This window comes from Oncorhynchus masou, chromosome 11, assembly GCF_036934945.1.
Source record: "Oncorhynchus masou masou isolate Uvic2021 chromosome 11, UVic_Omas_1.1, whole genome shotgun sequence".
Classification (NCBI taxonomy): Eukaryota; Metazoa; Chordata; class Actinopteri; order Salmoniformes; family Salmonidae; genus Oncorhynchus; species Oncorhynchus masou.
Window position 1 is genome coordinate 33470788 of NC_088222.1, and position 16580 is coordinate 33487367.

Here is a 16580-nt window from a genome sequence, read left to right on the forward strand (position 1 = left end):
AGACTCTATAGCTTTCATCAAGCTGCTCATGTTAAATTACTGGTTACTTCAAGGAAGGGAGGAAGGATACATTTTGTGTGTCTAAAGGTGGTCACATCACAAACACCCTCCCTCCCTCCCACCCACCCACCCACCCTCCCTCCCACCCACCCACCCACCCACCCACCCTCCCACCCTCCCACCCACAGCATTGCCATGCATCCTGAAAAAAAAGAAGCTGCGGAAGTGTTTCAACCACAAACATTTGCTTTATTTAATTTCAAAGGATTATAGAAATCAGAGGAGGCTTGTAAGAACAGCTATAGAAGGACAGGCTCATTGTAATGGCTGTAATAGAAAAAATGGAACGGAGTGAAACGTGGTTTCCACATATTGGATGTGTTTGACTCCGTACCATGCATTCCATTCCAGTCATTACAATGAGCCTGTCCTCCTATAGCTCCTCTCACCAGCCTTCTCTGATATACATGTTTTTCGAGAAGTGCAAATTTGTCACATTCCAAATACTGTAGTTCCTATGTTTGATTTCTATTGATGAATGGAGAGAGGGAGAGTGACACACACCAAAACACACAGGACCCCCCCTCCTCTCCACTAAGTTCATGTCCCTGACTCATGTGTCCTGTGACTCCAGTCCTGCCCTCACCCCCAGCCCAGCCCTCCCCTCAGGTCCTGCTCTCCTGTTGTCACTTCTCAGAGGAGTTCTTGCGTGGCCGGCGGAAGCTGGACATGTTCTCATTTAGTGCATAGATGCGGCGGGAGAACTCCTCGAAGCCGGCGGCATCCAGCTCGCCCAGCACCTGCTCATCACACTCCACGGCCACGGCGTGCTCCACGGGGATGCAGGGGTAGTCCTCCAGCCTGGCCCCGTCCCCCAGTCCCAGGCCTGTGGCCTCAGTCCCCATGATCTCCTCTGCCTGCTCCACCGAGCAGCACAACTCTGGGTTCAATGCCATGGTCACTGTTAGCCCAGTTGTGGGTCCCACCAGCCCGTAGCCTGGCATCACTGAGCCGTTCATGGTATTCTGCTGGCTGGTGAGTGCCACCTCCTCCAGTTCCTCAATGGTGCTGTCCAGAGCCGGAGTGGGGCAATCTGAGCCTCCTGTGGTGGTGGAAGGCAGTTGCTCTACCTCCACCACCTCTACTTCTCCGTCTCCATCCTCCTCTTCTGGGGCTGGAGTCTGCTGTGCCTGGATCTCCAGAGTCTTGGCCAGGTCGATGCTAGCGTCCAGGGAGGAGGACATGTGTTTGAGGGAGGGCGGCGGCAGGCCCCCCTGGGGTTGGTCTATGGCCATGGCCGTGTTGTAGCTGGGAGGAAGAGAGGCTTTGTACTTCTGCTTGTCGGCCTCAGAGCTGGCCCTCTTCCTCAGTGAGCCCCGGTCTGGAGAGCTGGTGTCGGTGGGGAAATCCACCTCTGACGCAGCCGAGACGCTGATCTGAGACTTGGCTCCTGTCGGGACCGGGATAGAGCTGGAGACATGATGCCGGTCACTGTGGGAGAGAAGGAGAGATGGAGAAAGAGGGAGGTAGGGAGAGAAAGAAAGAAATAATGAAAGAGGATATGATGGATATGCTCATAAGTCTTTCACATCCAAGGGTCATGGAGCGAGGGAAGGATAGAGGGAGGAAGGCTCCCCTCCCCTGTCTAGCCCCCAGGCCCCTCTGATCAGACATGGTTCTGCATCTCATCTCTCCCCCTCCTGATCCAGATCCCAGACAGCTGGTCCACTGCAAATCACTCCCCATTATTACATTCAAAAACATATTCTCAGCTCATGCAACGGCAGGGCCATGCAGAGTAGAAGCTCACAGCATGCGTCCTAGAAAGTATGCAGGACTTTTCTGCGGAATAACAGATAACAGACACGACAGAGCAACCCCCATCTGTCCCATACAAACCCTAACCGTAAATTAACTTAAACAAGGGGTCCATAGCTGTTTAGCCATACTTAACCTGATCATTCAGGTATGAGAGGAGACATTGGGGGGAAATCTCATGGGGTCAAAGGTGAAATTGGGTCCCTGTGCTGTCAGAGGTCCACCTGTGGCTGGTTAGAGAGCAGAGGAGCCTGGGTAAGTGATCCTGGCTAGTTAAACAGGTTAAAGGGGTGGTGAGGTCACTGGGTGGTGATGTCCCTGTATCAGACGCCAGACAGTCTAGTCTAGCGTGTGGCAGCAAGACGCACACAGAGAGGACCTAGAGGCCTATGCCAGGGGAATGTTTCAAACACACAGCGACTGACTGGTCATTGCCTAGCTGTTTGATGGAGTACTTCAGGACTCAACACATGGTAGCTTGTTAAGAGGGTCCCAACCGCAGCCCCTGCCCCCTGTGGAGGCAGCAGAGCACAGGGCACTGACAAAACAGTTCACATACAGGGTTTAAAAACACACGTGCATGCTAGTGCTGAGCGATTAGTGTTTTTTGAAGTCGGTTCAGTTTTAGTTCGATGATTAAGAAATAATCACCGTTTTTGATTTTAGATTCAAATTATTATTATTTGTTTTACATTAAATGCACAATGCATTATGTGGGTTGAATGCTGTAACAACACTGAATAAAACAAGTAATACAAGTCCCATGATGGTAGTGGCTGCTTATTACCGATTACATGAATAAAATATTTCAGTTTTATTTGATGGTCTTTATTATTTCATTCCAAGTCATCATCTCATTTCTACAAAGCTGCTGCCTATGATGTCTGACAAAACCACAACTTGAGTAGTTCTTCAAAGTAAATAAGGGATACTTTCATGATGACTGAATACCAATTATCAATCACTTAGAAAATGTATTTTCAGGTAGATACCTCGCAAAGCAACTTCTCTCTATCCCTCTCGATCGTATGTTCTTCTGTCTATTCTCTCCCTCTCAGTGTCTGCCCCACACAAACCTGACAAGTAGACGGGCAATGGATTATGGTAATTGTAGTTAATTAGCACATTTTCTGGGCAAAAATATAAAGAATTATTGGCCTGTTGGAGATGACAACTCCCTACTACATCGCAATGTTCAGGCTTGATCTGATTTATCTCTAGAAAAACTGCGCATTGAGCTCACAGAAGAGATCTATATATATATATATATACACACATACGTACACACACATTTTTTTTTACTTGAGTTTATTTTGGTAAATACTTTAACACTCTTTTTCTTAAAACGGCAATGTTGGTTAAGGACTTTTATGTAAGCATTTCACTGTAAGGACAAATAGATTTTGATTGGACACAAACACACACAGCTCACTGCTGATGAGTCAGTCACAGACACAAGACAGCAGTGTCCTCAACCTGCCCTATAAAAGAGGAAACCCACACAAAGTGGATGGCCCATGCCATACCTGATCATAATTATAGCTCACGGCCAGCATTTAATAAGCAGCTTACAGGAACACACAAGATGAGGTCAAACGTTCATGCAAGGTAAAACAAATAAAGATAATGAGTTGAGATAACCTGGCATGAGAGCTCTTCTTTCTGAACAATAACTGGGGATACACTGTGCTGCACTTATTCACAGTGCGTGTCTATCTGGAAACATAATCTAATGCAATTGCCTTCACATTGGCCCTTAGCGACTATACAGTATATCCCATAAACCAAGGCTAAATAGAAACAACATGCTGTTCAAAACTCTTGATCAGTTTTCTCAAAAAAGCCAAAAGTTTAATGGTTTGCCATTAATGATTTGTATCTGTGAACTCCTCAACAAAATGATTATGGTGTTTTGAGCACGCTCCAAAACTAAAAAACAAAACCTGATTTGGAAGACGGGAATAAAAAGAGACCTTCCATGAGAACTGAATTATCATTCCAGCAAGCAAACCCAAACCGTGGTCCAGGCTGGGCCCCTTTCAAACAGAGGACAGGTTGGAAAAAACGGAGCCGACTGTTTGTTAAGCAGGAGTTTCAAACATTCACTGCATAATTTATAACAAGCTAACGACTGCCTACAGTCTGTTGTCTGCTGAATGACGTCCTCGTGGCAAGAGCTCTGAGACTGATCCAATCTTTGATTTGAATTAATATCAAGCCTTCTAGTTTCTCCCTGGCCCTCTCCCAGTACCCCTACCACACAGTAATCCATCTCGGCTTCAGGAGAACCCAGGTTAGGATCCAGGAGAGAGCTGGCCAACACAGATGCCTTCATGCGCTTTGGCTCCGAAACACAGTGATATGATATACAATCACATTGCGTAAAACATATGACCAATTCTTCTTTTCTGGGAGTGTTTAGATGTCACAATAATAAGGCCTGGAAAATAAGGAATTTCTTGTTTGGAGCACGTTTGTTTGTTACATTTAGCTTCCCTCCAAATTGGTTCCTTTAAACAGCTGTCAAGTTAAGTCCCTTAATCAAGAGTGTAGTAAAGAGTCTGAGGAGTGGCGGCAGGAGGAGAGGGGGAGGAGGCTAACCCCCACAAATCTCCTTGAATGGGCTGTCATAATATTTTTTCATGCAGCACATTGTCTCAGTATGACTCCTGACACATTGCTTTTTATTCAGACCAATTAGGCTGTCCCCCTCCTTGCACCACTCCCCATACAGTAATTATTGCTCTGCTCAGAGGAAGGGAGAGCAGTAGTACACTTCCTGAATACTGTTGAAAAACCTGGAACCCATAGAGCGGGAGGACGGTGAGGGATGGAGGGAGTATTGGCGGATTTTCAGGAAGAACTCTCCATTGGAGGGAAGCAATGAAGGGTCTAGTTTTCACACAGTAGCCCATTGTGCCTATAAACAATACATAAAGTTCATTTGGAAAGTATTCAGACCCTTTGACTTTTTTTCACATTTTGTTACATTACAGCCTTATTCAGAAATGGATTTTACCCCCTTTTTTATTAAAAAAAAAAACAAACAAAAAAACATCCTCATCAATATACACACAATACCCCATATTAACAAAGCAAACACAGGTTTTTAGAAATGTTTGCAAATGTATTAAAACTAAAAGCAGAAGTACCTTCTTTACATAAGTATTCAGAGCCTTTAATATGAGGCTCAAAATTGTGCTCAGGTGCACCCTGTTACTATTGATCAACTGGATTGGAGTCCCCTGTGGTAAAATCAATTGATTGTACATCATTTGGAAAGGCACACACCTGTCTATATAAGGTTTCACAGTTGACAGTACATGTCGGAGCAAAAACCAAGCCATGAGGTCAAAGGAATTGTCTGTAGAGCTCAGAGTCAGGATTTGTGTCGAGGTCACAGATCTGGGGAAGGTTACCAAAACATTTCTGCAGCACTCTGATAGAGCTCCAGAGTTCCTCTGTGGAGATGGTTGTCCTTCTATCTCTGCAGCACTCCACCAATGACCAATTTGTCATTATGGGGTAGTGTGTGTAGATTGATGAGGGATTAAAAAATATATTTAATCATTTTAGAATAAGGCTGTAACGTAACAAAATGTTGAAAAAGTCAAGGGGTCTGAATACTTTCCGAATGCACTGTACTTGGACCAAGTTGAAATCCAGGCTGGTAGTGTTGTATGGTAGGTTGCAGTGTTGGCGTGGGTAGTACAGCCAGGCATACTCTACTGTAGGCATCCCTGTCTCTTTCAGGGCGGACATTGGACGACCTGTGATTTACAACCAAAGGGACAAAGTACTTCACTCTGGACGTTCTAACTCATCATTAAGTTTTACTAGTCCTCTAAGCCCCGGCGGACTTCCTTGTCAATGATTTCACCACATAAAAGCTACCTGAGCCCTCTGCCTAAATCATTAGGCCCAGACTTGGCAGGCCCAGAGGCGGATAGGCCCACTTCTCCTCCCAACATGTTTGTTTTAAATGGGGTCTTTCTTCCTCTGCCTGTGTCAGACTCAGCCCTGGATATTCCAGGCAGGCCAGGAATTTACTAAACCAAACATTTTCTGCTGTCTTATCCTCAGACAGGCCTCGTTTCAGGTTCAAGGCATACCTCTCTTCATTTCCAATTCCTGCTAAGGAACTGTGATCAGAGCCAAAATACACAATGAAGATAAGATTCAGGCTTTGATGTCGTGGCAACCGAAAATCCCACAGGAACTACTAAACCAAATGCTATAACTGAAATATTGTAATACACACTAATGGGGTGGAGGGGAGTTTAAATGAAAATATTGTAATAGAGCAAGTCTCCTCTGTCCAAGTCTGGCCTTTTGAAGACGGAGAACGTAACCATCGTATGAAAATCACCACAGCACAGCATGTTAAACATATTGAACAAGTCGATAGTATGAACACTTAACAGTGGTGCCAATTGTGACTGCACACTGTTGTACTTGACTTGATTCTCAGCAGTTTGTATGGCACAGAGAACTACAGTACCACACACTGTCTCACAGTAAGACAGATTCCGTTAATTTGCGACATGTTGTATTAGAATGACATAACTGCGGGGATCTATGCAGTACCTCAGCGAATGGCAATTACTAATGAGATCAGCTGGCCCTGCTGGCTCAGTACTCTGTGACACATAGAGCAGAGCAGATCTGTTCTGAGCTGGGCTGTTTGATTCATAGAGACCTGGTGGTAGGGAGTGTTCCTCCAGATGTCAGCTCATTCCTGCCTCATCCATGGAGACCACTGTACAGCTAACACACACAGAGACATACAGACAAACACAGGCACACACCCGGCAACTCACAACCAAGAGCGTGTGTCTGTAAGTGTGTCTGTGTCGGGATGCTCGAACTCATCCAAACAAATTATCTATATTTGATTGATTATACTGTATGAGTTCCTCCACAACATCAAGCATCTACCCTTACCATCTCATCAACTACCATCCCTATGACTTAACTGGAACAATAATCTCCACATAATGAAACACCTACTGTGCTGGATGCGTGCCACCAGCTTTCCTGCAATGCATGTTGAGTTACTTACTGACACAGACCAGGACCAGTATTCCTGACTGTGTTATTGGCCATTTAGGCTGAACTTGCTTGGTTGTCACAGGTGGACATTTGCGGGAGTGAAGATCGAGACACGCAACACGCAGGCACACACATACACATGCCAGGCTAAACATTTCCTCCTGTGTGTTCTGGGACTGTGTGTGTTTGAAGGCAGTTAAGGAGGGGTTCAGATTTAATGCCGTTATCACTGTTCTCTCACCAGGGGTTTTGGGGGGAATCTTCAGAACCTCCGGGCGGCTGGAGAAGCACCCGGTGCCGGGGCTGTGTTCAATCATCTAGCCCCCTCATCCCAGACTCGGTGCACCGGCCTGGGCTTAGGACCTGTGAACCTCTGCCAGGGCCTCCGCAGATGTGGAGCCACAAATGGGAGCTTAACAGGTTTGTTTTGAACTTGGCAAGCAAGTTCCCCCAAGTCAAATGTTTCTGGCTGCCTTAACCACTTGCTTGGTTCTGTAACATTTTTAGGTCTCTTTAAAGTAAAGGAGCCAAGTCCTTCCACTTCTATACACCTGTGTATTCTGTGCCACTGAGATGTACATACGTCTTGACTCTGTTTGCAACTGTTTTAGTAGGAAGGGATCGGTGTAGGAACATAAAAAAACAGCCTCTTTCCATACAGTACAAACCTTAAACAATCATATACACTGAGTGTACAAAACATTTGCCCTCAGAACATCCTCAATTCGTCGGGGTATGGACTCTACAAAGTGTCGAACGCGTTCCACAGGGATGCTGGCCCATGCTGCGTCCAAAGCTTCCCACAGTTGTGTCAGGTTGGCTGGATGTCCTTTGGTTGGTGGACCATTCTTGATACACGGGAAACTATTGAGCATGAAAACCCAGCAGTGTTGCAGTTTTTGACACACTCAAACCGGAGCCTGGAACCTACTACCATACCGCTTTCAAAGACACCTAAGGTTTTTGTCTTGCCCATTCAATCTCTGAATGGCATACACACACAATCCATGTCTCAATTGTCTTAAGGCTTAAAAGTCCTTCTTTAACCTGTCTCCTCCATTTATCTACACTGGTTGAAGTGGATTTAACAAGTGACCTCAATAAGGGATCATAGCTTTCAACTGGATTCACTTGGTCAGTCTATGTCAAGGAAAGAGCAGGTGTTCTTAATGTTTTGTACACTCAGTGCACTGTACTTCCCAATGAAGTTCCCTGGATAAAGCCCATATTCCCATGCATGAGAAGAGCCCTTCTGGTCAGTGTATTGTGCTGAAAGCTCTATATGGAGGGGGAAACGTCTACACAGTTCATGGATGGAAATGGTTCCCTTGTACATGCCCTCTCCACACCACCACCCCTGTATAGTAGTGGAGGAGAGGGGAACAGATATCAAACCCCTTTCCCTCTCACAGTCTACCAGTTAACTCCCTTCAGCTGCTGCACAGCATTTTTATGCATCCATATTTCATACGCTAGGCCCCTCTGCTGGAAATAGTATCTGGATTTAGGCTTTTTCAGGAAGGGGGGAACTGGAAGTAATACGGGGGGGAGGAAGGGCAATAAAATAAGTCCCATGCAAAAGGAGAACAGGAATGAACGCATGTCCTCCCCGTTTCAGTGTTTCACTACTTCAGTGTGAAGCCCCCGAGTCAGACCACCTTCCTGTCCCCCAGTACCTGCTGTCTGAGTCAGTTAGAGGGGAGAACTATGTGGGTCCTGTGACGAGGACCTAACTTATGGCCTGTTCAGGCTTACTGCACATTCTCACCCACACACAGGGTGCTGTAAGTCAGCCGCCGTCCCCTGATGAGTGTTTCAGCCCTGTGTGTGTGTGTGTGTGTGTGTGTGTGTGTGTGTGTGTGTGTGTGTGTGAGTACGTGTCCGTTCGGCAAGGCAGGCTTTCGTAAGGCAGGCTCTCGAGACGGAAACAAAACCGTGTGAGAGTAGGTGTGCATGTTGGGTAAGTGTGTGTGCGCTAGAGGGTGTGTGTACACGGCCAGACCAGCTCCAGTGACGGACACAAAACTTTCACGGTTCTCAGCAAGGTTCTCAAACTCCTGAGTCAACACAGTGGAAGCCTTATTTCGTCCCTTGTGGCCTTGTTGTCTGGTATTGTTTCCTAAAACCGAAAAGAGCTTCTCGACATCAGAACAGCTAATCTCCAATTGGACAAAGACTTCTACTTCACTCGAAGGCGAGCCCACTATAGAGGCTGGCGTGCGGGATACCTGACGAGACTACGGCGCAGAGTGGATAAATCGCCTAAACCCTCCGTTCTGCTGCCGAACGCGCAATCACTGAAGAATAAACTAGATGAGCGCCGTTCGCCCAGACTATTCAATCAACGTGATCTGAATACTTTATGAATGCACTGTGCGTTTCTCAGAGTCTGGCTGAACAAGGACATGGTAAATTCCCTCAACAAATATATAAATGCAACATGCAACAATTTAAAATATTTTACTGAGTTACAGTTCATATAAGGAAATCAGTCTTGTATTAGTCCCTAATCTATGGGTTTCACATGACTGGGAATACAGATATGCATTTGTTGGTCACAGATACTTCTGTATATATAGTGTATATATAGTGTATATATAGTGTATGTGGACACCCCTTCACCACATCTGAACTTCCTCGACGCAGTCGTTCTGTCCTGCCAATGTATAGAAAAACAAGCCAGATTTACAGTACCAGTCAACATTTTGGACACACCTACTCATTCAAGGGTTTTTCTTTATTTTACTATTTTCTACATTGTATATTAATAGTGAAGACATCAAAACTATGAAATAACACATATGGAGTCATGTAGTAACCAAAAAAGTGCGATACAAATCAAAATATATTTATATTTTATATTCTTCAAAGTAGCCACTCTTTGCCTTGATGGCAGCTTTGAACACTCTTGGCATACTCTCAACCAGCTTCACCTGGAATGCTTTTACAACAGTGTTGAAGGGGTTCCCACATACGCTGAGCACTTGTTGGCTGCTTTTCCTTCACTCTGCGCTCCAACTCATCCCAAAACATCTCAATTGGGTTGAGGTCGGGTGATTGTGGAGGCCAGTTCATCTGATGCAGGACTCCATCACTCTCCTTCTTGGTCAAATAGCCCTTACACAGCCTGGAGGTGTGTTTTGGGTCATTGTCTTGTGGGATGGCGTATCGCTGCAGAATTCTGTAGTAGCCATGCTGTTAAAGTTTGCCTTGAATTCAAAATAAATCACAGACAGCATCACCAGCAAAGAACCCCCACATGCAGAGATCATCCGTTCACCTATTCTGCGTCTCATGGCGGTTGGAACCAAAAAATCTCAAATTTGGACTCATCAGACCAAAGGACACATTTCCACCGATCTAATGTCCATTCCTTGTGTTTCTTGGCCCAAGCTAGTCTATTCTTATTATCGGAGTCCTTTAGTAATGGTTTCTTTGCAGCAATTCGACCATGAAAACCTGATTCACGCAGTCTCCTCTGAATAGTTGATGTTGAGATGTGTCTGTTACTTGAAATCTGTGAAGCATTTATTTGGGCTGCAATTTCTGAGGCTGGTAACTCTAATGAACATATCCTCTGCAGCAGAGGTAACTCCGTGTCTTCTTTTCCTGTTCTTTTCCTGTGGCGGTCCTGATGAGAGCCAGTTACATCATAGCGCTTGATGGTTTTTGCGACTGCACTCGAAGAAACCTACAAAATTCTTGAAATGTTCCGTATTGACTGACCTTCATGTCTTAAAGTAATGATGGACTGTCGTTTCTCTTTGCTTAGTTGAGCTGTTCTTGACATAATATGGACTTGGCTATCTTCTGTATACCACACCTACCTTGTCACAACACAACTGATTGGCTCAAACACACGAAGAAGGAAAGAAATTCCACAAATGAACTTTTAACAAGATACACCTGTTAATTGAAATGCATTCCAGGTGACTACCTCATGAAGCTGGTTGAGAGAATGCCAAGCGTGTACAAAGCTGTCATCAAGGTAAAGGGTGGCTACTTTGAAGAATCTCAAATATAAAATATATTTTGATTTGTTTAACACTTTTTTGGTTACTACATGACTCCATATGTGTTATTTCATAGTTTTGGTGTCTTCACTATTATTCTACAATGTAGAAAATAGTAAAATAAAGAAAAAACCTTGAATGAGTAGGTGTGTCCAAAATGTTGACTGGTACTGTAAATCTGGCTTGTTTTTCTATACATTGGCAGGACAGAACGACTGCGTCGGGGAAGCTCAGATGAGGGGCTGTCTCTGTTAAAATCACCTGGTACACAATCTCAAATTATAAGTCTCAAGATTCTGTTCACCTGAGCTAGAATACCTCATTATGCTCAAAGTGAGTAAGACAAAAGAGATGATCGTGGACTACAGGAAAAGGAGGGCCGAACACGCCTCCATTCACATCGACAGGGATGTAGTGGAGCGGGTCGAGAGCTTCAAGTTCCAAAGGTGTAACAGCTTCTATCCCCAAGCCATAACACTGCTGAACAATTAATCAAATGGTTACCGGAAAATTTGCATTTTTGATTCAATAAAAACATTTAAACAATCACGCTGCTACCAGCTGTTTATTATCTACGCATAGTCACTTGACCCTTACTTACATGTACATATTACCTCAATTATCTTGACTAACCTGCACATTGACTCAGTACCGGTACCCCATGTATATAGCCTCGTCATTGTTATTTTCTTGTGTTACTTAAAAAAAACAACTTTAGTTTATTTAGTAAATATTTTCTTAAAACTGCATTGTTGGTTAAAGGCTTTCACGGTAAGATCTACACCTGTTGTATTCTGCGCATGTGAAAAATAACATTTGATTTTTACTACTGAACTTATTTAGGCTTGCCATAACAAAGGAGTTGAATACTTATCGACAGTGAAGAGGTGACTCCGGGATGCTGGCCTTCTAGGCAGAGTTGCAAAGAAAAAGCCATATCCCAGACTGGCCAATAAAAAAAAAATTAAGATGGGCAAAAGAACACAGACACTGGAGAGAGGAACTCTGCCAAGAAGTCCAGCATCCCAGAGTCGCCTCTTCACTCTTGACGTCGAGACTGGTGTTGTGTGGGTACTATTTAATGAAGCTGCCAGTTGAGGACTTGTGAGGGGTCTGTTTCTCAAACTAGACACTCTAACGTACTTGTCCTCTTGCTCAGTTGTGCACCGGGGCCTCCCACTCCTCTTTCTAGTCTGGTTAGAGCCAGTTTGCACTGTTCTATGAAGGGACATCGTTGTACAAGATCTTCAGTTTCTTGGCAATTTCTTGCATTTAAATAGACTTCATTTCTCAGAACAAGAATAGACTGACGAGTTTCAGAAGAAAGGTCTTTGTTTCTGGCCATTTTGAGCCTGTAAATGAACCCACAAATGCTGATGGTCCAGATACTCAACTAGTCAAAAGAAGGCCAGTTGTATTGCTTCTTTAATCAATTCAACAGTTTTCAGCTGTGCTAAAATAATTGCAAAAGGGTTTTCTAATGATCAATTAGCTTTTTAAAATGATAAACTTCGATTAGCTAACACAACGTGCCATTGGAACACAGGAGCGATGGTTGCTGATAATGGGCCTCTGAACACCTATGTAGATATTCCATAAAAAATCTGCCATTTCCAGCTACAATAGTCATTTACAACATTAACAAAGTCTACACTGTATTTCTGATCAATTTTATGTTACTTTAATGGACAAAAAATAGCTTTTCTTTCAAAAACAAGGACATTTCTAAGCGACCCCAAACTTTTAAATGGTAGTGTATATTCTTTTTCATTTTTGAGAAGGGCCCATAAGTAAACATTTCACTGTTAGTCGAAACCTGTTGTTTACGAAGCATGTGTCAAATAACATTTGATTTGATCTTTTGAATGAACATTCAATATTACCATGTAAATGATTGCCTCAATACCAGGCAGCCATTGAGAGTGTTGCCAGGGTTAGAGATACCAAGCCATTCTATAAGTCATTATCAATAAAACGTCACAATAAGGTGCAGAGTCATCGATTTGCCTGCTGGGGGGCAAGGAGATTACTAGCTCTGCTAAAACCATTGACAACTGTGTACCATTTTCAAGCAATTGTTAAATAATGTTAACTATTTGGTTGTAATACCATCACCTCTTGAAGAGCATAGTCGGAACTACAAATTTAAGATTTTTCCACGCAAAACAATTGCAGACATTTAGATCTATCCGAGTTATACAGCAAGTAACTGTAAGCTTTGTAATTTTTTTATTTCACCTTTATTAAACTAGGAAGGCCCGTTGAGAACAAGTTCTCATTTACAACTGCGACCTGGCCAAGATAAAGCAAAGCAGTGCGACAAAAACAACGACACAGATATAAAAAATGGGATAAACAAACAGTCAATAACATAATTGAAACAGATGTGCAAATTAAGTAAGGAGGTAAGGCAAAAAATAGGCCAATAGTGGCGAAGTAATTACAATTTAGCAATTTACACTGGAGTGATATATATGCTGATGAGGATGTGCAAGTAGAAATACTGGCGTGCAAAAGACTAGAAAAACAAAAACAAATATGGGGATGAGGTAGGTAGTTGGTTGGATGGGAAATGTACAGATGGGTTGTGTACAGGTGCAGTGATCGGTAAGCTGCTCTGACAGCTGAGGCTTAAAGTTAGTGAGGGAAATATAAGTCTCCAACTTCAGTGACTTTTGCAATTCATTCCAGTCATTGGCAGCAGAGAACTGGAAGGAAAGGCAGCCAACGTAGGTCTTGGCTTTAGGGTTGACCAGTGAAATATACCTGCTGGAGCACGTGCTACGGGTGGATGTTGCTATGGTGACCAGTGAGCTGAGAAGGCAGAGCTTCACCTAGCAAATACTTCTAGATGACCTGGAGCCAATGGGTTTGGCAACGAATATGATGCGAGGACCAGCCAACGAGAGTAAACAGGTCGCAGTGGTGGGTAGTATATGGGGTTTTGGTGACAAAACGGATGGCACTGTGATAGACTGCATCCAATTTGCTGAGTAGAGTGTATTTTGTAAATGACATCGCTGAAGTCAAGAATTGGTAGGATAGTCAGTTTTACGAGGGTATGTTTGGCAGCATGAGAGAAGGAGGCTTTGCTGCGAAATAGGAAGCCGATTCTAGATTTAACTTTTGATTGGAGATGCTTAATGTGAGTCTGGTAGGAGAGTTTACAGTCTAGACAGACACCTAGGTATTTATAGTTGTCCACATAATCTAAGTCAGAACCGTCCAGAGTAGTGATGCTAGTCAGGCGGGCGGGCGTGGGCAGTGATTAGGTTGAAGAGCATGCATTTCGTTTTACTAGCATCTAAGAGCAGTTGGAGACCACGGAAGGAGTGTTGTATGGCATTGAAGCTTGTTTGGAGGTTTGTTAACACAGTGTCCAAAGAAGGGCCAGATGTATACAGAATGGTGTCGTCTGCGTAGAAGTGGATCAGACAATCACCCGCAGCAAGAGCGACATCATTGATATATACAGAGAAAGGAGTCGGCCCGAGAATTGAAACCTGTGGCACCCCCATAGAGACTGCCAGAGGTCCTCACAGCAGATTTGACACACGGAACTCTATCTGAGAAGTAGTTAGTGAACCTGGTGAGGCAGTCATTAGAGAAACCAAGGCTGTTGAGTCTGCCGATCAGTAACTGTTTACCAGTAAACATCAATTGATCATATAATTTCAGAAACACGAGGATAGCCTCACAATACACCTCTCAATATTGATTAGATATTTTATTGATATAAAATAAGTGGCTTAGGTTAATTTCCCATCCTTTGCCGATGTACTGTTACCTGATAATGTTTACTTTGCAAGCTACCTGTTGAAACTGTCTTTGTACAGTTGGCTAAACATACAGTGGTAAGTAAACCTAATGTACTATTTTCTCTAACCAATATAGGCCTACCTAGCGAAGTTACCTAACATCCCCTTTTCAACATTGTTTTTTAATCACAAGTGCTGCTAACAGACAAGTCTAGCTAGCTCAACAACAGATCAGGTCAATATGGCTAGTTAACAAGCTACATTTCAGGGAATAAACTAGATGGCTATATTATCCAAATAGTGTTTTATTTGCTTGCCATCTATAGTGACAGCAGTCAGACAACTCTACCAGGAAGAGGACTTTCTGATGTCAAGCTCTTTCCAAAAGCCTAACCTCTGATGAAGCAAGTTAAATGACACCTTTTTTGCTTAGCTAGCTAGCTATTTAGCTACATGCCAAATGGATAGGTGACCTTCACGTATCTGAAATGACATGATCAATTGATGTTCACTGATCATGAAAAGCATGCAGTTACTTTCTATATAACTCTGATGATAGAGCATGTGGAATAATTGTAAATGTGTAGTTCGGACTATGCTCTTCAAGAAGTGATGATATTACAAACAAATAGTTCACGTTTATTTAACATTCCCTTAAAAATGGCATGAAGTTGTCAATGGTTTAGCAGAGCTGGGGGTCTCCTTGCCCCCCAGCATCCAAATTGAACGCTTTGCACCGTATTGTGACATTTTATTGATAGTGCCCTATTCAACGTTTGCAACAACACCGTGCTTGTTTAAGCACGGAGAAACAAAGCTTCATTATGTTGTTAAGAGTCCATCTTAACCCAGAAACGGACTCAACTGCACGAATGCTCAGCCGTCCTGTCTTCGGTCAGCTGTTCATTCCAAAAACTGTTATTTGTTTTTACGGTTATGTCAGTTAGGCTATAGGTTATTTGATCTCTGGCTGTGGAAATAAGTGGTAGCAGCTCATCTATTCGTTTGCTCATCTATTACTGATCAAAAACATGCTATAATGTTGCATCAATCAAGTGTATTTTGCTTCTGAAGCCTGCGGAGGCTGTGAAATATGAACAAGAGACTCACATCCTTTTGAAAATATAGATTTATATAATTTTCTATGGATATCATGCTAAAGATAGTGTGTTAAATTGGGGACTACGCCCAGTTGTAGCTCATTGAAGGGTTTACGCCCAGGTGGTGTAATAGGTATAGATTTTGGGTCCGGCATAGAGCACATTTTACGTCGGGCGTAGTCCGGTTGCACCAGTTGGGTGTTAGTGGGTTGTAACTGACCCACTAACAACCAACTGGTGCAACCGGACTCTGCAGTGAAAAAGATAAAGAGTAGAGATAGTGGGGGCAAAAATGCTAAGTGCGGTAGCTTAATAGAACTAAGACACTGGGAGAGTGGACTACTACAGGTACTCACCATCGGACCAGAAGGCCGTGCTCCAAGAAGTTCTTGAGGTTGGGCAGGGTCTGGCGCAGGTCTGGAGTGGACAGGCCATGCTGGTATCTCAACTGGGAAGGAAAAAGAAAGCATACATTAGCAATGACCAGAGCTTTCTCTGTAACATTTCATATTGTACCGTACCATAACCTAAACTATCAGTTTAATTCACACATTCTCATGATTCTCTAGTTCCGATGTCTCTGGACAAGGCAGATAATTACTACCCTACAGGGAGACCGAAGCAACCTGCCATTTTTTCATATCTGAAGCATTATAACTTCTCTCTTTGGGCTAATATCCACCCCAACATAGCATGGCAGGAGGACCGGGTGCCCATTGTAACAGACATCTGTGCTCATGTGAAAGGTGTGTGGAGAGGGAGATGAGACGTGGGCGGCGATTAGAAATGTCAGAATGCCGAACATCTGGAATAGAGATGGGGTAAAACCGCACATATCA

General features: G+C 43.7%; 1 protein-coding gene across 1 annotated transcript in view; it reads right to left on the bottom strand.

The window, feature by feature from the left end:
• Positions 1 to 234: 234 nt before the first annotated feature.
• The window catches only part of LOC135548568 (UV radiation resistance-associated gene protein-like), a 165113-nt gene continuing 148767 nt past the window's right edge, over positions 235 to 16580 (bottom strand). Inside the window, exons 14-15 of the mRNA XM_064978312.1 lie at positions 16098 to 16189; positions 235 to 1491 (exon numbers count right to left, since the gene is read on the bottom strand). Of these exons, the coding sequence (XP_064834384.1) occupies positions 687 to 1491; positions 16098 to 16189 (897 nt within the window). The 3' untranslated portion in view covers positions 235 to 686. The remainder of the gene's footprint in view (positions 1492 to 16097; positions 16190 to 16580) is intronic.